The following is a 21,236-nucleotide window of genomic DNA, read 5'->3' on the forward strand; positions in this document are numbered from 1 at the left end:
TATATAGGTCATGTAGTTCTGTTTTAAAAATACTACTGTTTCATATGTTAACTTAGAACTATGACAGATACTTGTGAAAACGTCTTTTCTCCGATAACGTTAACTTCGACTCGCTTTTATGCTAATGTACCACGTTTAACTTCCTAGCTGCGTTTTCAAGCTGACTGAAAATGACAGCTGTTAGCCAGAATGATGATGAATGAGCGGTCCTTTTAGTTCAGGGCTACACCTAAAGTCGGACCAGACACACCTACATGGTTGTGTAACACACTAGTTGTGTTAGGCGGTGCAGTAGTTTAGTTGGCTGACATGCCCATGTGGACACGGCTCTGCTAGCTTAACAGTTAGCTTTAGCTACGTAGCATTAGCTTAACAAGTAGCAGACCATCTATTGGTAGATATACTTCATTGATCCCAAACTGGGAAATTGCAGAGATCTACTCCACAAGCAGAAGAAATGTAAGTGTCAAGAGTTTGTTGTGCAGCAGTTGACGCGTTTTTCAGCCTGATAGTGAATATACTGAAAACCTACAGTTTCCATTAGTCGAAGGAACAGTAAAGACAGATACTGAGGCTCTGTTTGTTAACATGTTTTATAACTATGGTCTGATCATTCTAGATGGAAAGGTTTTACAGGCCTATGAAGTGTTTTCCACACCAGACCTGTTGCAGATGAGGTTGAAAAATTGTCTTGTCAAACTAATCCCTTGTCAGGCAGGATATTAGCCCTGACACTCCTTTGCATTTTCCCCTGTTGACCTGACTTGGACAATATTTTGGTATACTAAAATATTAATGCATACGGAGAGCAGCGTTAAGATTCGCCTTTCTTTTTTCTGTTTGCAGTTTTTCACTGCTCTTCATATACGTGATGATAGTAGGGTTGTATATGTCAAATCACCTCGGATCACTTAAAGATGGGTTAAGACAAACGTCAGGTAATCTGAAGATGGACAGAGTTAAGACAGACCAGCTCTAACAAACAGGTTTCAGTTCATCCACATTAAAATGGATCAGCATCAGCCCTGCAGTAGATAAGGAATTCTTAACAACAAGGTCACTATATACAGCATCTAAAAATAGAATTATCAGATTAGTTTATTTTCCATAATTTAGTTAAAACTGTGAAACTTTAATCGGCTAAAATTAGCTTAGAGGTCTTATTTATGTCTTTGTGCATAAGTATGCCCCGTTTCCACTGCGTGATATCGGCTCGACTCGGCCTTTTTGCGTTTCTATTACGATAAAGGACCTGGAATCTGGTACCCGGTACTACTTTTTTGGTATCACCTCCGCCGAGGTTCCAGGACTGGGGACCAGATACTAAAACGTGACGTATAACACTGCAGACTACTGATTGGTCAGACAGTTGTCTCTGTGACCCGCCGTTTTACAAAAAACAGATGCGGAAGTGGACAGTAAATATAGCGGTACATTAATCCACATGATAACAGCCCCAAACTACACCATGGTTGGTCGAAGAGATTCAGTCTTTGGTGGCCGACGTAAAAATTCAGGCGAGACAACACGCAACGAACGAGTTTATCGGCAACTCTGAACAGACGACACGGAAGTAACGCTTTCCATCGCTATGACGACCAGGTACTGTAAAGTCAGTAGTAGTGATGTGACGTTCACGAACGAATCGAATATTTTGAACGGCTCTTTGAAATGAACGATGGGAACCGAGTCTTTGTAAAGAGCCGTTAATTTTTTTTTTTTTTTTTTTTTTTAAGGAGGCATTGGCTTTATATACAGAGTAGAAGTGAGAGAACTCCTGATGTGGAATCATTTTGATATTTACATTAGAGATATCAGGTATTTTGCAATGTTACTTTAAGTATTTTATTTGCGCTACAGTTTTTTTTAGGTATTTAAGTACTGTAATTGCAGTGATTAATCACTGTTGTGTTTTGTGCAATTTTTTCCGTATGTTTACACACATTTATTTTTCTTGTTTTGAGGAGAATAAAATGTTATTTCATAAGAAAATGTTTTATTTTCTTCTTCATTTTTAGGCTACAGACTAGTCCACATAATGTACCGTGATGTTTTTGGTCCAATTCCAGCATTTGCCTAATGTCACCTCTCATGTCATGTATTTAGCCCACACATTTTAACTAACTATTCTTTTTTACGGTAAGATAATATTTACAATTAAACACCTTTAAAATCCAATGTCAGTCATCACATGTAGCCTATTTAGTCATTAAAACATTGGTGTTTCAAAATAATGCAAAAAACATAAAAGAGCCAGTCTTGAACAGTTCTTTTCAGTGAACAGCTCCTGATTGAACGGCTCCCTTCAAAGAGCCAAAAGTCCCATCTCTAGTCAGTAGTATCTTGTAATGGAAACGGTCTCCAGGAATACCGAGTCGAGCTGAGGCGAGTCGAGCTGGTTCCACGTAGTGGATCCCCAAAGGAATTTTGTGTTGGTAAATGCAAGTTATTCAAATTTACAGGATTTCAGTTCTGTTGCAACATGTTGATGGTCATATGAACTATGTTTTCAGGTGAAAAATGTCCAATTTCATCACAATTAATGCTATATTTTCATGTCACAAATGGCCAAGCTATATTTTAACTGAATTTACCTGAAAAACAAATATTCTATTTTAGATTCCCCAATTTTTCTCACAAGATTATATACTCCATATCACATGTTTTATTTTTACAGGTTGCAATATGGAGTATGGTGCTGATCCATCCTGCTTATGTTACACCAATACATACATTAAGAATGTCACACGTCACTTTTTAAATCAACAGTTTTGTAATAATAAGTATTTTTATAAAGAAATAACAATTCTATATTGTTATTTACTCTTTAGTATGATGATAAACCATTCAATAAATAATTATGATACTAGTTTTTGCACAGGGGTCATTTGTGGAAATGGTGACATGGCTGCCGAGCATCAGTATGATGAGATCCGTAACAACCATGTCACATCCGTCCACTGCCACATTTCGTGTATTTGATAAGCTATTATTGTTTTAGATCCACAATACTAACATTTATGAATAAGAGGATAAATAGCAATAGTAAGTCTATAAGTTTACTACTAATAAAGTACTGGTACTGACCATGGGTAATGTCACGTCCGTCCACCAGCAAAAGTTTTCACATACACGTGCTATTCCAAATCCAATATTTCTGAAAATAGAGCTTCCCTGTCAAATAATAATAATAATAATAATAATAATAATAATAATAATAATAGTCTGTGCACAAATGTATTAGCATTAATTCAACACAGTTCTATGCATTTCTTAGAACTTTTTTTTTTTTTGACAAAAATGGCCACTCATTTGACCCCCTAAGTAAATTTTAGCTGTAATGTATTTTGGATCGATGAAACAAAGTTATCAATATTCAGTATAGTATCCTATAGGTCACGGGCATCAACAGACCCATTCCCAGTGGTTTTGTGCTGTGGACAGGTGTCAGACCCTTTTAGAAAAGAAGATCAGGATCTTCATTTAGCTTGTCAGCAGATGGAAGCATGGTCTGTAGTAATATCTCAATGTCAGATGAATTTGTTGACCTTCCCAAATCATCACTGAGTTGACTGCAGAAAGGTATTTATCTATGAACTAACCCTGCAATAAATGGTCATTTAGTAACCCTTGAAATATTCTAATACTATGAGATGCACTTTTTTTGAAATGTATTCAGGAACCATCAAAACTATTATCAAGAATGTTAGCAAGAAACAAGAAAGCAAGAAACGTTTTAGTACACATGTAGTAAGTCTAGAAAATATGGAATTTTCGCTTCCTAAAATAGCTGAAAAGTAATAATATTTAATAATTATATTCTAGGTTTTTGAGATGCATCGGCCATTTTACTGCAACAAATCTGAGTATGAGACATATTTTTTAAAAAATATAAACAAACAAACATAAACAAATAAATAAAATGTAGTGTAGTGTAGTGTGTAGAAAACTCTTTGCATGATTTTTGGCCCTTGTCTTTTTCTCTTTGTCGAACATGTTCAGACAGTGCCCACATGGAGATTTTGAGTAGAATCTATAGATTTAAACAGATAAGTAAATTAATGTTTAGAAAATGTACACAAAAAGTGAATTTTTGGGTAAGTAAAATAAAGTGAACTGAAGGTATTCAATTAAATTTTTATCTGTAGAGCCCTATATCACAACAAGGTTGCCTCACAGGGCTTTACAGAATTAGTTGGATATGAAAACAAACAACAGTCAAATAAACAGTAGATGAAGGAAATGGATTAATGTCCTGGTCATCCCCCGTCCTTAGACCCTCCTTCTCGGCAAGGAAAAACTCCAAAAGCCCAGTGGGAAAAGAGAAACCTTAGGGAGAACCACAGTGAAGGAGAGATCCACTCCCATGGACGGACAGGCTGTAGATGCACCAGGACTGATGGACATCCATTTGTGGATGTAGTTCCAGTCTGTAAACATGCAGTAGGGTGTGGGCACATTAGGGGGTCCGTGTAGTCAGATGAGACAGGTAAGGGTAAGGAGGTCTGGGGTCACAGGTCAGGACAGGGCACAGATGAGTCACCTCGGATCCTGTTGTCTTTGGGCCCCAGGCGGCTACAACTTAAACAAGTAGCCCCTCCCCTAGAGGGGAGTGGGGAAAAGGGACACCGGGTGAATAGTGAATAGGTATGAGACACTGGTCCTAAAGCTTGTCATTAGGAATTCATTTTGCCATTTTAAAAAATTGTTTTCTTCAGATTTTGTTCATTTTGCTCCGGATTTTGCTTACTTTGTTCAAGTTTTAAGTTGCTGCTTATTTTGTTCATTATTTTTCAATTCATTTGTTCAGTTTTTGTTAATCTTATTTTCTTAATTTTCAAAGTGAAATGATGTTTTTATCGTGTGTGCTTATTTTATACTTATATTAGTCTAATATCTTATTATTATTTACATTGTAAGACGTTAAATGTAGGTTTACGTTTTAGCGTTGAAAACATGTCCCATATTGTCTTTGATTAATATAGACTTCGTCCAACATTTGGTTTGTTGTGACCTGATCCACCTACGTCTTTTATTGACCTGAGGGTGAAATGATGGTAAAACTACATCAGATCAGTTAAATGGGTAAATGTTGAGACACTGTCAGTCACTTGTATGTTGTCACATAATCAAATCTGACCCATTTCCTGATTCTCTCCCTCAGTTGTTGAGTATCATGACATCCATGGCTCCTCATAATTTCTCGTGGGTGGATCCAGGTAAAGTGGCCGGGCTGGCGATGCCCAGGATGACGTATGAATACCAGTATCTGCTGGACAACGGCATAAAACACCTGGTCTGCCTGTGTGAGAGGAAACCACCTTACTATGACACATGCCCAGACCTAAACCTGCATCACATCAAGATCGCTGACTTTACCCCCCCCTCACCAAGTCAGATTGACCGATTCCTGTCCCTGGTGGAGGAGGCAAACGCGAAGGGTGAGGTAAGAACTCACATCCATCAAAAACTGAAAAGAAGGCTTAGACTTCAAAATAGTTTCCAGACTCTGCAAGATCCCATCTAGATTTGTCTTCTGGCTACAAATCCACCTAACTGGATACTGAACTAGTTTACTGGAATATGAGTCCTACATACAGTGGATCTAAAAATTCTGCACACCCTTGCTAAAATGCTAGGTTTTTGTGATGTAAAAAAAATTAGACCAAGATAAATCATTTCAAAGCCTTTTGCACCATTAATGTAACCTATAACCTCTACAACTAAATTGAAATCTTTTAGGGAGGGGAAGTGAAAATAAACAACTGAGATAATGTAGTTGCACAAGTGTGCACATGGTCTTATAACCGGGGATGTGGCTGTGTTCAGAATTAACCAGTCACATTCAAACTCGTGTTAAATGGTAGTCAGCATACAGCTGCCATCATTTAAAGACCCTCTGATTAACCCCAAATAAACTGGACTGTTCTAGTAGGCTTTTCCTGACATTTTTGTAGTCACATCTTACAGTACAAGCCATGGTCCGCAGAGAGCTTCCAAAGCATCAGTGGGATCTCATTGTTCAAAGGTATCAGTCAGGAAAAGGCATGAAATAAACCATGGAACACAGTGAAGACAGTCATCATCAAGTGAAGAAAATATGGCACAACAGTGACATGACAAAGAACTGGACATGCCTCCAAAACCGATATAAAGACACACCAACCAAACACATTTGAAATCTCCCCAACACATGTGGGAGAATGTGTTCTGGTTGGATGAAACCAAGGTGGAATTTTTTGGCCATAATTCCAGAAGGTATGTTTGGCACAGACACAACACTGCTCATCACCAAAAAAACACCAGATCTACAGTGAAGCACGGTGGCGGCAGCATCATGCTTTGGGGCTGTTTTTCTTCAGCTCGAACTGGGGACTTAGACAAGGTGGAGGGAATTCTGAACAGTTCCAAATACCAGTCAGTGTTGGACCAAAACCTTCAGGCTGCTGCTAGAAAGATGAAGATGAAGAGGAACTTCATCTCTTAGCACGAAAGTGATCCAAAGCCCACATCCAAATCAACAAAGAATGGCTTCACCAGAAGAAGATGAAGGTTTTGGAATGGTCCACCAAAGCCCAGACCTGAGTCCAATCGAACATCTGTGGGGTGATCTGAAGAGGGTTGTGCACAGGACATGCCCTCACAGTCTGACAGATATGGAGCATTTTTACAAAGAAGAGTGGGCAAATATGGCTACATCAAGATGTACCACACTGATAGACTTCTACCCAAAAAGACTGAGAGCAGTAATAAAAACCAAAGGGGCTGCAACAAAGTATTAGTTTAAGGGTGTGAATATGTGTGCAACCAGGTTATTGTAAGTTTTTTTATTTTTCCCCTTAAAATATTTAAAATGTTTGTTTTTCAATTGACTTGTACAGGTTATAGGTCTCATTAATGGTGGAAAAAGTTTTGAAATTATTTATCTTGGTCTTATTATTTTATATCACAAAAACCTGGCATTTGAACAGGGGTGTGTAGACTTTTTATATCCACTGGAAATCAGATGGAGAAGGAATAAAGTGGACAAGATTACATTCTACAGCTTGATGTCACCGAACAAAGATGAGCTGCTTGTATTTTTGCACTAACAACATCATAAAGCAGCCAAAACCAGCAGTGAACATTGAGTGAACTGAATATGGAAGCTGTATGAACAATGTCTGAACTCTTTTCAAGTTAAACACCAGTGTTGTGCAGGACTGGGTGATCACATGCAGGTATCTGAGGTAGAATCACAATGCATGATCTAAATATAAAATGTGAGTCACAACCAAATTATGACCAGTTTTCATCTGTTTCATCGTGTTTCTGAAGGACTTACATTGCATGTGACACATTTGTGTTGTAATTTGACTAAAGGCATAGTTTTTGGGATATTTTGACAAAAGCTTGAAGGAATATGAAAAATGACGAGTCCACATTTTGTTCGTCGCACATACATGTGTGACAGCCGCTGTTTTTTTAACTCCTCAGACTGTACAGACCTAACTTATCCCAGCGGTGTTTTTAATGACCTGGGAATCTTTTCTCTAATGTGTAATCAGTGTAATTCCAGTATTTGACAGTATTTTAAAGGGTGTTGCACTAACCTATGGGTCTCACTATTACCAGTTCTTTTGCTTTTTTTTTTTTTTTGCCAAATATTGTATTTGTTGTTTAAAATATACTGTACTGTTTCCTTTGTATTATTTGAGGCCAAAATTACACTGGGTTTTATTACTTTGACCATTCTGTTATTAGATGAGAATTATTCTGTTTTGTATTCATAACTGTCTTATTTTAATTATTTGAGAAACTGCAGTTATTTAGCATTTCTCTACCATTTGCATGTGTAAAACCAGCTGGATGAACTTCAAACTTCCATTACTGTATTTCCTTTGTTTTCCTCAACTCATAACCACTAAAACTCAAATAAATTTATCTTTGAGCATCTTTTAACATCATGAATTTACTGAAAAGACAAACAGAAATGTAACAGATTTATATGGTCAGAATGGCTCTTCTTTACAAGAGTAGACTTTTATAAAGTTTATACCCTAATAGTTTTATAAAGTGAAGAGAAAAAGTATAAATGTTTATGTTGTCATTTGTAACAGTTAATTATCAGTATTCATTGCTTGTGGCATTTATACTTAGAATTCAGTACCTTTCAAATAAAATATTTAGGCAAAATCCTTCCTATGGAATACATAGTAAAAAACAGTGGTCTTTTCATTTTTCCCCATACTTAATAATTTAGTTTTACAATTGGTTGTTCCCTTAGTGTCAGATTTTCTTCACGTACTGAATTAGTACATGTACTGAATTAGTTAGTGCAACATTACAAATGGATGTTAAAACACAACTGTTGTTGTCATCATTCAGGGCATTGCAGTTCACTGCATGCACGGCCATGGGAGGACCGGGACCATGCTGGCCTGTTACTTGGTCAAGACCAGGAAGATATCGGGGGTCGAAGCCGTCAGTGAAATCCGCAGACTACGCCCAGGCTCCATCGAAACTCATGAACAGGAGAAGGCGGTGGTGCAGTTTTACCAGCGCACTAAGTAGGTTTTACAACCCAACAGGCACAGTAATGGTAATGACATGGATATAACAGAAGACAAATGTAAGTGCCTCAAATATGAATGAATACGTTTAATATGAACAATTAGGAAACATTAGCAAGTATGTAAACAGTGATTAAACAAACAAAACTGAGTCAGTGATACAGTCAAACCTTAAGCAGGGATGCAAACTAGCAGTGAACTGAAGAAATGCAGCTTCAGGTCCAGGTTGGAGTAGAGATACATTACTGTCATTTTACTTTAATTACAATACTGATGTCAAAATGTTGTATGTATTAAAGTTGAAATCTTTCACAGTTTGTGTGGTTTTTAGAAGTTGCTTTAGAAGCTGTTTTATCTCCTGGATCTGTTTCCACTCACTGTAAGATCTATGAGTCCAGCTGTAAAACTAATAGAATTCACATCATGACAACAATGAAAACAAGCTATAAATTAAATCAGTCAATGACAATTAAAAGAAGTATTCAAATATAATTACATAAGTAGAACATTATAAGGAATTAAATTTTTAAAAAATGCAGATAAATTCAAAATAGTAAATGTAAATAGGATATACATAGGTGGCCAGGACAGACTCCAGTGCCCTTACGAGGTTTAAGTGGTTTTTGGATGGATGGATGTTCCTTATATAAAGGTTATTGTAGGTCTGGGAAAGAATGAAACATTTCTCCTCCTTCAGTCAGTGACAGTGTTGGACTGAAGGCTAAACAGGTGAAGACCATAAAATGATCATGAAAATCATCAGACTGAGCTGTTGTAGACTCTGATGGACTTGGAAGGTTTTCTAGGGTTTTTTTTGTCAAATGATAAAAACTATTCTGTGCGTTCTGCTCATATTCAGAATATCAACAACTGTACTGACCTTATTATTTAGCGCATAATGATCAAAGCAGCATATAAGGCAGTGGGATATTAGAATCAAGAAAAGATGGGAAAAGTTAAAACAGGTCAAACTTTAATGTGAGAGGGGGCCATATAGAGGATATACCCTCCTCTGATGTATTATTGGAAACTCAAGACATTTTTCAGCATCAGTATCAGTAGTATTTGTATCAGTAATGTCTCAGTCTGTAAAATTTCAGTCCAAACAAATTCATAAAGATGTGTTTTAAAGAATAGCATTTCAGTGAAATTACCGACTGTACATCACATCTGTTAATTTATTAATTCTAGGGTTAGTTCCTCCTTCATCTACATACTGACAATACATTTTCCTCTGGTGGAGCACGACCCCAGAGTTCCCTAAAGGGGGTGTGTATGTGTCACCTTGACGTTTGCATCCCTGCTTAGGACATTTAAGAAACAAGACGAACAGACCAACATGTCCTCAGTAAGTGCATATACGTTGTCTTCACTCAGCACTGAGTCCTGTCACTGTCCTACCACATTATCTGATATGTAATATTTATCATGTCTGATATCCTACTGTATCTGTCCAAACGCCCCCTACACACGACAACGAAATTATGTCAATCTGCAAAACTTAAATATTGTTTTGGTGTTTCATGCACATGACACTGGCGTTGTCAGTGCCCTGAAACGGTATATTTGGAGAACGGGTCCCAGAGCGCAAAAAGCTCACACCACCCTCGTGTTGCCGTATGGATAGGCAAACACCATTTTTTTTGGAAACGATGACGCCATAGTACCATGTGACCAGAAGAAGAAAACCCCGGATGTAACCTCACGCGTATGCTTACTCCAGTCGTCTGTGATCTTAGTGTATTCTGTGGCTCTGTCAGCGTTTGTGTACAGCGCCACATATGGGTGTAGCATATATATTACACCGTTTTAACCCAGTGTTCCTGTTCCCACCTTGACGCAGATATTTCTTGAAACGATACATGAAACTTTTAGAATCCACAAAACAAAAATACCACAAGCGTTGTCGTCTGGATGTGGCCAAAGGCTATGTTTAGACGGTAATGATCTGAACCAAAAACGCAAAAGTGGTGTTGTGTTCTCACTTTTAATTCCGCGTTTAGACGTGCATTTTGAGGGAAAATCTGCATGCAGACGGACACACAAAAGTGTGTGAAATTTCCTATTATTATTCTTCTATTATTATTTATGCCATGCACGGTCATCAACTACTCCATTAACAAAGTTGTCCCACCAGTGAACAGTCCTCCCAGGTCTCATCCACAACTGTCTGCTTTTCCTCTTCTGTATTGGTGCATCAATAATTTGCTGAAGGTAGTTAATGTGCCTTCTCTGCTCTTTCTCTACTCTATAAAGATTCATGATAATTGCTGAAACGACTCTTGGATGTAAATTAGAGCGGCTAGGGCAAGTTGAAGGATCCGTCACAGGGAAATAATCTGACATGTTGTTTTCCTGTACTGGCGCATGCGTGTAATGTAAACTCTACACGACGAGAAAACGCAGTTTTGCGTTTTCAACCCTTTAGACAGTGACACGAGAGTTGAGCATTTTTAAGATTTCCACTCTGGAAGGTGGTTTCACTTTTTTGCGCTTTCAACCCCCAAAAACTCCGTCGCCATCTAAACGAAAGGCATATCTGATCAAATATTTTGTCGTTTTCACCCAAGAGCATTGTCGTGTAAACTGGGCCTAAGTGGGTTTCTGTGTCCGAGGCCTTTCCTCCTCACTCATGCACTGGATGTCAGGGCAAACAGACGCTGACGCTCTTTGAACGTCAGCTTTTCAGGAGCAGACGTTCTCTGGAGTTTCTGTCTCTGGTCTCTGCAAAAAAAAAAAAAAAGAAGGAACTGAAAAATATTGACAGGAATACTTGAACTAGTGGGAAAGCTCTTAAGGGACTCAAATATGAACATAATTTAGTGTTATGTGTTTACCTCAGGGAAATGTGAGTGTGTGATTGTTTGTAGGGCTGGGGTTAATTCCTGTAATGACCTGGTTGTGGTACTTCTGTGTGTACATGTGTGTTCTTACTGTTTTGCTGTTGTGTTGTGAACGTCTGGACTAAGTCCACTGGGCCTCTGATCTGCCAAACACATCACATGTAAAAAATAAAAGTCTGATCAACAGTCTCCTGTGGATTCATTTTAGAACTCTGAGTGATTACCTGGATCTGCTTGGTCACCTCTTTGGGTGAAATGAGATTGTGTCTGATTTTGCAGGTTTTTAGAATCATTGTTGACACCACTGCTTCTCTTGTTCTAAAAATAGAAGGAAACATACAATGATAAGTACTTATATCATTTTTATAACAAATATAACTAAACTGATTTCATAAATTGGTACTTTTGATCATTTCCCCTGGAGATTAAAATTATATAAAAAGCGCAATAAAATTTCATATCTCTATTTATTATGGTTTAATTCAGGGTTTTACATCATTTTATTAATACATGCTTTGACATAAAACACTTTTATCACTTAGAAATGTTTTAAATGTTCCACTTCTACACTTCTGATATTGTTCTACCACATAATCTGGTCTCTTTAATTTTCACTCACTGTTAAAACTTCAACTGGACAGAAATGAGTTATCAGCTATTGTTATTTCAGTTCTACACTTTATGCAGCATTTCTATTTTATCCAGCTCTGTAATATGGGAAAAACAAAGGAGAACAGGGAAACTTTTATCTTTCTAAATTATTGCTTGTATTTTCTTGAAAAATATATGATTCAAATGTAGATTTGTTGCTAGAAAGTGAGTTAATGGAGTTGGTGAACAAACCATGTAGCAGGTCCAGACAAAACCTCTTGTATCTCTATCCCACACCCACCACAAAGTCATTTTGGTTTTTACTACACAGTATTTTCTAGGTTTGCACTGTTAATATAACAGTTGTATAAAAAAAAATGTGGGTAGATCTCAAAAGAGCTGAGCATGCACAACAGGCCTCTGTCTATATTCTTGGATGTATACACAGTATATATACATTTTCTCGTTCCCATGTTTTACCTGTGCTCGTGTATCCAGCTCCTGTATGGTCATCATCATGTCCAGATCTTCATCCACCTCCTCCTCATCCTCTTCTCCTCTCTGCTGAATCTCCTCCAGCCTCTTCTGAAACTTCCACTCCAGGCTAAGCCTCTGAAGTCGCTCGTTCTCCTCCGCTGTGCGCTTGGTTTTAGCCTGAAGCTGCTGCACCTCCTGCCCCAGGACCTCCACGTCCTCCAGCCTTCTCTGCTTCTCCAGCTGCTCGAGATCCTCCCTCCTACCGGGGTCTGACACCTCCTGGAGCTCCTGGACCCTCACTGGGCTTGTCTTCTGCTCTGTGGGAGGCACTTGGAAGGAGACATGTTTTGTTGGAGTAATGCTGAGCTGTTCTTTCGCAGTTGGACCTCCATGTGCCCTGAGTGGCTGTGATGGGATGTGAGGGACCATCTTAGGTGCAGAAACTGGACGTGCATAAATATGAGCTGCCTGGTTTTGAGCTGTATGTCCATGTAGGTTGGAGGCTAGGCTCATCTTCAGTGCAGTGGAGCTTTGCTGAAAGGTGGTCAGTGAAGGATTGGACTGTGTGGTCACAGCTCTGGTTAAAGGGATGTCTATGCGTATTGGCTGGACAGATGGTGTAGGAGTTGGCTGTTGTGTAAAAGGGCTTTTCCACAGTTTGGTGCTACTTGTTCTGGAACCCTGCTGTGTTCTGGTAGGAGAATCGCTGTCAGAGAGAATATCATGAGTGGAAATACTCTGTCGAATTGGGAAAGATGAGAAGTGACTGATGGTTTGCTTTGTGTGCTGCAGCTGCCACGTGTCCTGCCTTTTGTCCAGCAGAGGGCGCCCACTCTCCATACACAAGTTCTCCTGTGACAGGGCTTGGCGCTGGAGGCACAAACAAGCACATTTTGGCACTTAAAACCACACACACTCATTATTTTACTGTTTTGTATTTTTTGTTTTATTTTGGGGTTTTTTGTTGATTGAATAGTAGTGGTGCAATTTACTTAGTACTTTTACTCAATCTCTATACTTTGATGTATTTTTTTCCAGTAACCTTTCTGTGTTTAGCCAAGCAGTTATGGTTTTAGTAGCTAAAGGTCTGTCACTGTTATGAGTGGGGATGACAGATAACAAGTATTCTACCAATATTTACAATAGCACATAGTTTGACCAATAGCCAATGCCAGTTTTGTTATTGATCTCCCTTAACCGAAAAATATCCATCCATCCATCCATCCGATACAGAACTGCTGCTTATAGAGGAGTATTTTCACAGTGTTCTATAATGATTTTTTTTTTTTTTATAAAACTAAAGGCTCTGAAGACTTCTATCCTCTACTGGTAAATAGTGCATATGATAAGCAGTACATTAATAAACACATACCATATAGGTTCTCTTATTGATGCTCTGGTTGTCTAATGGTTTTAAAGACACCTTGAATGCTTGCTGTTGTTGACAGGACTCAGATCTGCTTTTGTCCTGGAATTTCTGGGCTGGAAGTGTCAAGTATTCCCTGTGAAACGTCTGAGCAGTAAAAACAATGTACAGTAAAATCATTAAAAAATAATATTAGACAGTATTTAGTATTTTTATTCCACTTGACGTATGCAGCTTGCGATCTAAACTGAACTATTTCCAAATATGTATAAGAAATAAAATGCAGAAAACTAGAAAAGCCTCACGTCACTACAAAGGTTGATAGTGGAAACAGCAGTGATGTTCGCTCTCACAACAGGGTCGAAGAGTTCATTTCCATCCTGCGGCCAAAAGTATGCTGAAACACAGAGAAAATAGAAATACTAGAGTTGTTCTTGTGACCTGCCCTGAAGCGTTCAACATAACCCATGTTAAAGTATTACTGCACGCGCCCAGCAGCAATCCGTAGTCAAATTAGAAGTGCACCCACTTGTCACATTGGGATTGGACTGATGGAGCTGTCGGTTCCTCTCCATTATCGGGCCTTTTTTTCTCTTGCTGTTATATTGCAGCTGATCTGAGGAGCCAGGGTCCACAGCTTTGGAGACAGTCCCACCAGTGCTGTTTGGCTTTGTGACGCTGTGGGTTGTATCAGCTGAAGGAAGAGGAGGTTTGGAGTAGGTAGTGAAGAATGGAAAGTAGGAAAAGACAGCTTCATTTGCACTGAGCTCTTACCTGGGGGGAGTTCATTCAGTAAGGCCCCCAGACCGTGGAAACTCGCTCCAAACTTTGCGACCTTTAAGGTCACAACGGGGCCCGTTCTCATCAGGACAGCAGCCGCCCTACATCAACATCATCAATATGGTCAGGAGAGACAAAGAGTACAGTTTCATCTAACGCACATCTCCACTCCTCAGTGGTTCCGGTTGTGGAGATCAGCCCAGTGTCGTCCACTGTCAAAAGGTTATAAAAGGTGAAATCTCCAGGGGCTGTTTGACTATTTTAGATTCCTTTACATGAATCATATTTTCCTTTGGGACCTACATTCTCCTGGTAGGATAAAACAATACATGACATTTTATAGCAGGTCAGAAACCATAGTATTTGAACTGAATACAATTACTGGGTAAATACTACTGTATACAAGCTTTGGATACACAACACAGTTGTGGCAACAACACACAACAGAACATGAACAGTCCAACAGCTGGTTAACAGTAGTAGTACATACACAAACACCAGGCCAGTCTGTACTATTACAAAGCTGATAGTACAGCAAATAGTCCCGTAGATGCTGTAATAGTACATAGTACTTCACACATGTAGATAGAGTTGTGACTGGCAGGTTACCAAGGTTATGTATCGCCATCCTCTGACCTGTAACCTTGGTAACCAGCCAGGAAGTGACATGTTTTCACACCCTGAGTGGTGCATCCACACAAATAAATTCTACTGTTTATTTACACAAAGCATGTTTAGTATTAGCATAGATATTGCATATGTAGAACATAGTATGAGATTTTGGACAGACCCCGTGTCTCAAAATAATGTAAAATAATGTCTGTGGAGAAGTTGTTTTGGTGGAACATTTACATATGGAGATACAAGCCATAGTTTTAAAAATGACTGCAAGAGAAAATGCCCAAAAGTGTGCCTTTGTCATAACCTGACTTTTACAGCATATAGTTGCATCCCAGAGGTTCCTGTTGTTTTTTCATGCAGCAGAATGCCGCCTGTGAACTTCAACACAGACTGTGAAGGCTCAGTGTATGTATTTATTGACATCTAGTGGTGAAGTTGGATATTGCAACCACCTGAATACCCCTACGGTGGCTACATGAAACTTGGAAACCCCTCAGAACAGTCATGGCTTTTGGTTAAGACAGTATATATAAATTCAGTTTTTCTCATCTGAACCATGTGTCTCAGGACTTCAGAGCCACTGATTGTGAGGCCCTTCCGTCTGAGACCTTTTGTCACGTGATTTTCTGTCCTATAAATAAGTAAATTGGATTGAAGTATCTGTTATGATGTACCTTTCTTGGCTCAGTCCAATAAGGCTTTGTCCATCCACACAGAGCAGCTGGTCTCCAGCTGATAACCTGCCATTCTGCACATAAAACACAGACTATGAATATTATCTCCAGCTTTAAATTTAACACTTGTGGAGAAAGGATTCTGGCTCTCACCCTGTCAGCTGGTCCTGCCTTAACAATAGATTTGATATAAATCCCAAGATCATTTTGTCCTGCTCCCTGTAACAAAATTTGAGGGATGTTAGTTATTGAGCTATTAAATGCATTTATTACAAATGACAGTAAGTGAATAAGACGTCTTTGAGTGGACAGTCACCTTTGCGGCCACAATGCTAACGCCCATTCCACTGTTCACAGGTTTATTCAATGTGATTGTCACGATCTCTGGCTCTTTGTGTTCAGTCTGTTGAAGAAAATCATGACTAATATACATGATCATTGGACAAAATATTGATTTAATCTTGACAACACAGTGTTGACGATTTACCAGATAAGTGGTTTCTGTAGAAGGGGTGGGATCTGTGAAGTGTATCGTCCAATCCCCATTGGAGTTTGGCTCAGAGATTAAAGAGCAGAGACCTGAAAGAGAAGGATATACAAAAAAATATAAGGATGATTTTAATTTTATCTCATTTGGGGTATGATTTGTCATGATCCTCTACCTTTCCGGCAAAGTGGCTCCAAAAATTCCCTAAACCCTGGAGGGATTCCTCTGACGGTGTCACAGGAGTATCCTCCATCCGGCAGCAGGAAGGGCAAGTGGAGGTCCAGGCTCTCCTCCAGATGGATGTCCCGCCCCTCACTTCCAATCAGGTGATCTGCTGAAGCCGCCGCCACTGTCACCACAGCATCCATCAAATCCTGGAGTGAGGGCAGCGAGATTCATGAGACCCCGGCAAATACTCACCTCAGCAAATGGTGATCATCATTCTACACTGACATTCCACAGCATGGAAAAAGAATCTGCATTTCATGAGGCAAAAACAGATGCCAACCCTGCAGCTGAATGTGACCTCTGACCTCTTACCTGAGGCTGATAGGAGACCGCTGGAAGCAGAAGAAGGAGCTGTGCTTTAGTACTACTTGAATAGTATTTTAATGCTACAGTGAAAGTCTGAGTGAAGGAGAAAAGGCCTCATATGTTGAGCAGATTGTAAAACTTGTTACAGTGAATGCCAGGCCACAGGGTTAGTGGTTCTGTGTGTCTCTGTGTGTGTCAGTGTGTGACTGTCTTTGTGTTTATGACTTACATAATTCATAAGGATTTAAGAATCTTTATTTTTGTCGGTGTGTAATTTACATATGAACATGCATTTAACCCCTGACTAGAACCAGCAACACCACGCTGGGTTTGGCCATATCAGGCGGCTGGGGGAGCAAACTGGGGGTTAAGTGCCATGCTCATGGGCACATCACTGACAATATAGGGAAATCAGGGGAGAGTGTGAATGCAGTCCCCCACTAGCAGAAATGATGCAGTGCAAATTCCCATATCTAGGGAATTCACAGGGTTTGCACAAGAAGAATGAACGGCTGAGCCTTGCCCCGGGTGGACCAACGTCTTGATCCCAGTGTCTTCCCTGCCAGGCTAGTATGAAAAGTCCACAGATCATCACTGATGAACTGAAAGTTTTGACTGATTTGATTCTGGTGCATCTGTCATCAAATGACCGTTCAGCTACAGTATGTGTGACTTTATTCATTTTGCAGAATGCCTACATTTAACACAGATACACAACAGATACATGCACGGACACGTTTATACCTGCATGTTCTGTCTGGGAAGTTAAACAGATGGTTTATTGGTCCATCTGTGTGAATATGCAGATGCTGTTTCCTTTTCCATGTGGTGAAATGGGTAAAGATGCTTGTAAGTGTCACAACTGGCCTACATTAGCAGGGTACATTCCAGGATCCTCTGGTTCCAGGTCTGAACCCAAACCAGAACCCTGGGAACATGACAGTGACTCTGTATTTGAAAGGCATTTCAGATCTGCTTCATTTTTGCTCGTATTGTGTGACTATAGCCTACATAAATAAAACTGATATGACTCGTAGTATCAGTCTGGAAATCTTAGTAGATGTAACTGTGGAAGTGTTACCATGGCAACTGCTACTAGGAGTAGCCATAGTAACAGCAGCAGAAGCACTCTAAAAACTTTATTTACTCAGTGAAAAGTTGAATATTGTCACTATCAGGGTAGAGTAGGTGCTTTTATGTATTGAACATGTTTTCCATGTGAAATTGTTTCCATGTTAAACAGTTGTTTTTATTTTGACCTGGACTCACTGAACTGATGGATGATGGACGTCACAGACCTTCCTGGATAAATTAAGGGTAAATAATTAACACAAATGAAAAATAAGATATGGAAGCAGTTATGCAAAACACACACTCGTAGTTGTGGTTTTGCTTGTTGCTGACTCAAATTAAGTTTTGCAACAACAGTCCTCTAGTGTCCTATAAGTGTCCGTCAACCAACAGTTGAAAAGGAAAAACTTAAATTCTCTGCAGTTTTGTATTGCCAAATATTGTTTTGGAACTAACAGACATCTTTGATAAAGTTTGGCCATCACCCATCCATGACTAGTCCAGTCCACACTAATACAAACATTTTCTTATAGCTTTTTTTCCCTCCATTAAAAAAATAACAACATATATCTGTGCACGACCTTCATTTTAAAGAAAGTCCTGGTCCAAGTGTTTGCTCTATAGAGTATAGATTCACTACCCATACATAACCTCTTGAGACTTAGCTTGGACTTTTTGTCCAATTTCAGGGACAAGAGTTTCACAGCTTTATTTAAAAAATAAATAAATAAAGAAGCTGTCCACTGTAAAGGAGACTCATCAAAAAAGATTCAAATGTATCTGAAAAAAGTTGTGTCATGCTGTTTTTACTCAAAAGAATTTTTAATGCAAAAAAGCAGAAACTTGTACTTTCCTGGTTACAGTAGGATATGGCACTTTCCCAAATATGTGGGTACAGACTGTGATCTACTGCAGGACACGCACTTTTCACTTTTTTTTTTTTTACATAGATATAAGCTGTTTAAGACGTATAGATCATTTTGCCAAATATGTGTCTCACAAAAGGCTTTATGTCCAATACTGATCCTCTCACTTATTATCAGTGACCCACATGATTATTGAATCTTACAGTATTACTTCAATATCCAAATTGTTAGCCTGATGTTACCCATTTCCCAACTATTTGAGTGTGTTGCAAAAACACGCACAAACAAAATCTGATCAAAACACTGAAAATTCCCTCTGTGTGTTTTTAGATATAGGCTCAAGTGAATAAATAAATCACAAATTTGATGTTTAATACAATGTACAAAATGTCTTAACTGTTTTGTAAATGGGTTCTGTATATTGTGGCTGGTTTATTAAAACTCATGTCTATTGTGGTAATTGTGTGTTTTTTGTTTTTTTTTTGCCTGTCTGCAAAATTTTCTTCATATATTTTGTTTCAATCAGAAAACTGGCCTGGCACACACACACACACACACACACACACACACACATATGTACTTCTCTCATGCATTGTCAAAACATGAAATACGTAGTTTATAGTGTTGTTTGCAGAGTCATTATTGTATCCTAATATTCTGATAGTTTGACTCTGTCTCCATTCACATAAAGGCTGTTGTACATGAGCTGACTGACTGGGGTTTCATTCCATTTCTTCAGGATCTCATCATTTGTCTGATTTGTGATGGGAAGCATCTGTATACAGTAGATACAAATGAGCAGAAAAAAACATGAGGAGGGGGTACTCACGGGGGGGATATGAGGCTCATTGGCTGCATACAGGTAGTTGGTCAACAGAGTCTGCAGCTGCAGGGAGTTCAACTTGAAGCAGGTTTTCTGGATGTCCTTCACGTTTTGCATTGAGTACTTATTCATGGTCAGGAGCGCGGTTGCCTGGAAACAGTCAGACTATTTGAGCTGGTACTCACTGGAATATGTACTGACACTGTCAATTAACACTGAGACTAAACCTGCAAAGCAAAAACAGTTAAGAAATGGATTATTATTATTATTATGGATTCCGATACAGAACTTATTTAGTGACTGTGGAAAGTGACATCCTGTTTTTACTGGATGTTAAACTGAACAAAAGGATTGAAAAAAGCAGAGCATTATGTAAAAACACCCCATTGTGGTGTAATAATTGAACCAATTTTCCACTTCTTATATATTAACATCCACATTTTGTGATAAACTGTTGTATTTAATAATATTCAGCTTGAATATGTTATAGATAGAGATGGATAGATCTTTCTCTTGATTGATTGATTGATATTTTCTATCAGTCCACCAAACTGTTTAACCCAAAACTAGATTTTTCTTTATTATCTTTATCATCATCTGTGACATTCTTACCTTTATCATAATAAATATTATATAAAGACTCAAATATCATATGTGTAAAAGGTGATACAATAAAAACAGGATCAAAAATGGTTTGTTTCACGCTATTGACTACCATTCATAATTTTTTTTTTTTTTTCCCAAAATAAGGTCCCATGGGGCTACAGCAGAAGGCCCTCTCTATATTATTGTGGTTACTACAAAATGCACAACATACCTTTTAAAAGCTGAAAATGTAATAATGGTGCATTATCAACAGCAGAATAATTAAGTATTAATCCAGGGGTGCTAGATCGTAAAAATGTAATTCCCATATTTTGCACTAACCACTGCAGTAATGTGGATGTTATCATAGAACAGTGGTTTTATTTAATGCAGTGTTGGTTTTCACTGATTCTCAGGCCTGGTTCAGTTTGGTCCATTACCTGGATGATGTGACCCAGGTGGCAGTCTGCAGCCAGCTCCAGGCCCTGCCTCTCAGCCCAGGCTTCGATGGCCGTCAGCCTCTGGCGGATGGCAGCCCCCCAGTAATGTGAGCACAGACCTGGGGTGTCGGTGTCCGGCCTCATCAGCCGATTGAAGAGCCAAGCGCTGATGAAATGGAAGAGCTGGGAGAACAGCTGAATGGTGAGGGCAGCGTTGACCCGACAGCGGCGTACGACAGACATGGTGTTCATCAGTGTATCCAGAACCATCTCTGCAAGACAGAAAAACAGCTAATTAGAGTCTGAGCAACAGCAATGACACCTGAATAACTCTGTTAAAATATTGTGCATGACTATAAATACCATACTCGATCATTTCTATTATCTATCTCTTGTACTACTTTGGTCTGAAGCTCAGGTTCATTTCATCATCAACAGTGATAGGTACCATTTTACTGTACAGTAACTCTGGTGTTTGATACTTATACCTTTGATAGTTAACACTTTTACTTACCCATGCTTTTAA

The 21,236-nt window shown here is 38.9% G+C and overlaps 2 protein-coding genes and 1 non-coding gene across 4 annotated transcripts in view; 1 reads left to right on the plus strand and 2 right to left on the minus strand.

The window, feature by feature from the left end:
- On the plus strand, nucleotides 1–11,581 carry dusp23b (dual specificity phosphatase 23b). Of its 2 annotated transcripts, XR_003934498.1 has the most exons (4): nucleotides 1–459; nucleotides 5,165–5,446; nucleotides 8,368–9,893; nucleotides 9,937–11,581. XR_003934498.1 is itself a non-coding variant. In XM_030126657.1 (3 exons), the coding sequence occupies exons 2-3, from the start codon at nucleotides 5,177–5,179 to the stop codon at nucleotides 8,551–8,553; spliced, it is 456 nt and encodes a 151-aa protein (XP_029982517.1). In that variant the 5' UTR covers nucleotides 1–459; nucleotides 5,165–5,176; the 3' UTR covers nucleotides 8,554–11,581. The 2 variants fall into 2 exon arrangements, 1 of the variants encoding a protein (XP_029982517.1); XM_030126657.1 differs by having other exon boundaries at nucleotides 8,368–11,581.
- afdnb (afadin, adherens junction formation factor b) overlaps nucleotides 11,152–21,236 on the minus strand; it is a 20,112-nt gene continuing 10,027 nt past the window's right edge. Inside the window, exons 10-24 of the mRNA XM_030126656.1 lie at nucleotides 20,711–20,982; nucleotides 19,692–19,835; nucleotides 16,567–16,765; nucleotides 16,392–16,483; nucleotides 16,221–16,307; nucleotides 16,058–16,123; nucleotides 15,905–15,978; nucleotides 14,604–14,710; nucleotides 14,359–14,523; nucleotides 14,135–14,226; nucleotides 13,836–13,976; nucleotides 12,467–13,333; nucleotides 11,620–11,713; nucleotides 11,487–11,538; nucleotides 11,152–11,276 (exon numbers count right to left, since the gene is read on the minus strand). Coding sequence (XP_029982516.1) covers nucleotides 11,183–11,276; nucleotides 11,487–11,538; nucleotides 11,620–11,713; nucleotides 12,467–13,333; nucleotides 13,836–13,976; nucleotides 14,135–14,226; nucleotides 14,359–14,523; nucleotides 14,604–14,710; nucleotides 15,905–15,978; nucleotides 16,058–16,123; nucleotides 16,221–16,307; nucleotides 16,392–16,483; nucleotides 16,567–16,765; nucleotides 19,692–19,835; nucleotides 20,711–20,982 — 2,546 coding nt within the window. The 3' untranslated portion in view covers nucleotides 11,152–11,182. The remainder of the gene's footprint in view (nucleotides 11,277–11,486; nucleotides 11,539–11,619; nucleotides 11,714–12,466; nucleotides 13,334–13,835; nucleotides 13,977–14,134; nucleotides 14,227–14,358; nucleotides 14,524–14,603; nucleotides 14,711–15,904; nucleotides 15,979–16,057; nucleotides 16,124–16,220; nucleotides 16,308–16,391; nucleotides 16,484–16,566; nucleotides 16,766–19,691; nucleotides 19,836–20,710; nucleotides 20,983–21,236) is intronic.
- On the minus strand, nucleotides 17,338–17,499 carry LOC115414431 (U1 spliceosomal RNA). Its single transcript, XR_003934638.1, has one exon. It is a non-coding gene; the product is annotated as a U1 spliceosomal RNA (small nuclear RNA).

This window comes from Sphaeramia orbicularis, chromosome 22 (assembly GCF_902148855.1).
Source record: "Sphaeramia orbicularis chromosome 22, fSphaOr1.1, whole genome shotgun sequence".
Classification (NCBI taxonomy): Eukaryota; Metazoa; Chordata; class Actinopteri; order Kurtiformes; family Apogonidae; genus Sphaeramia; species Sphaeramia orbicularis.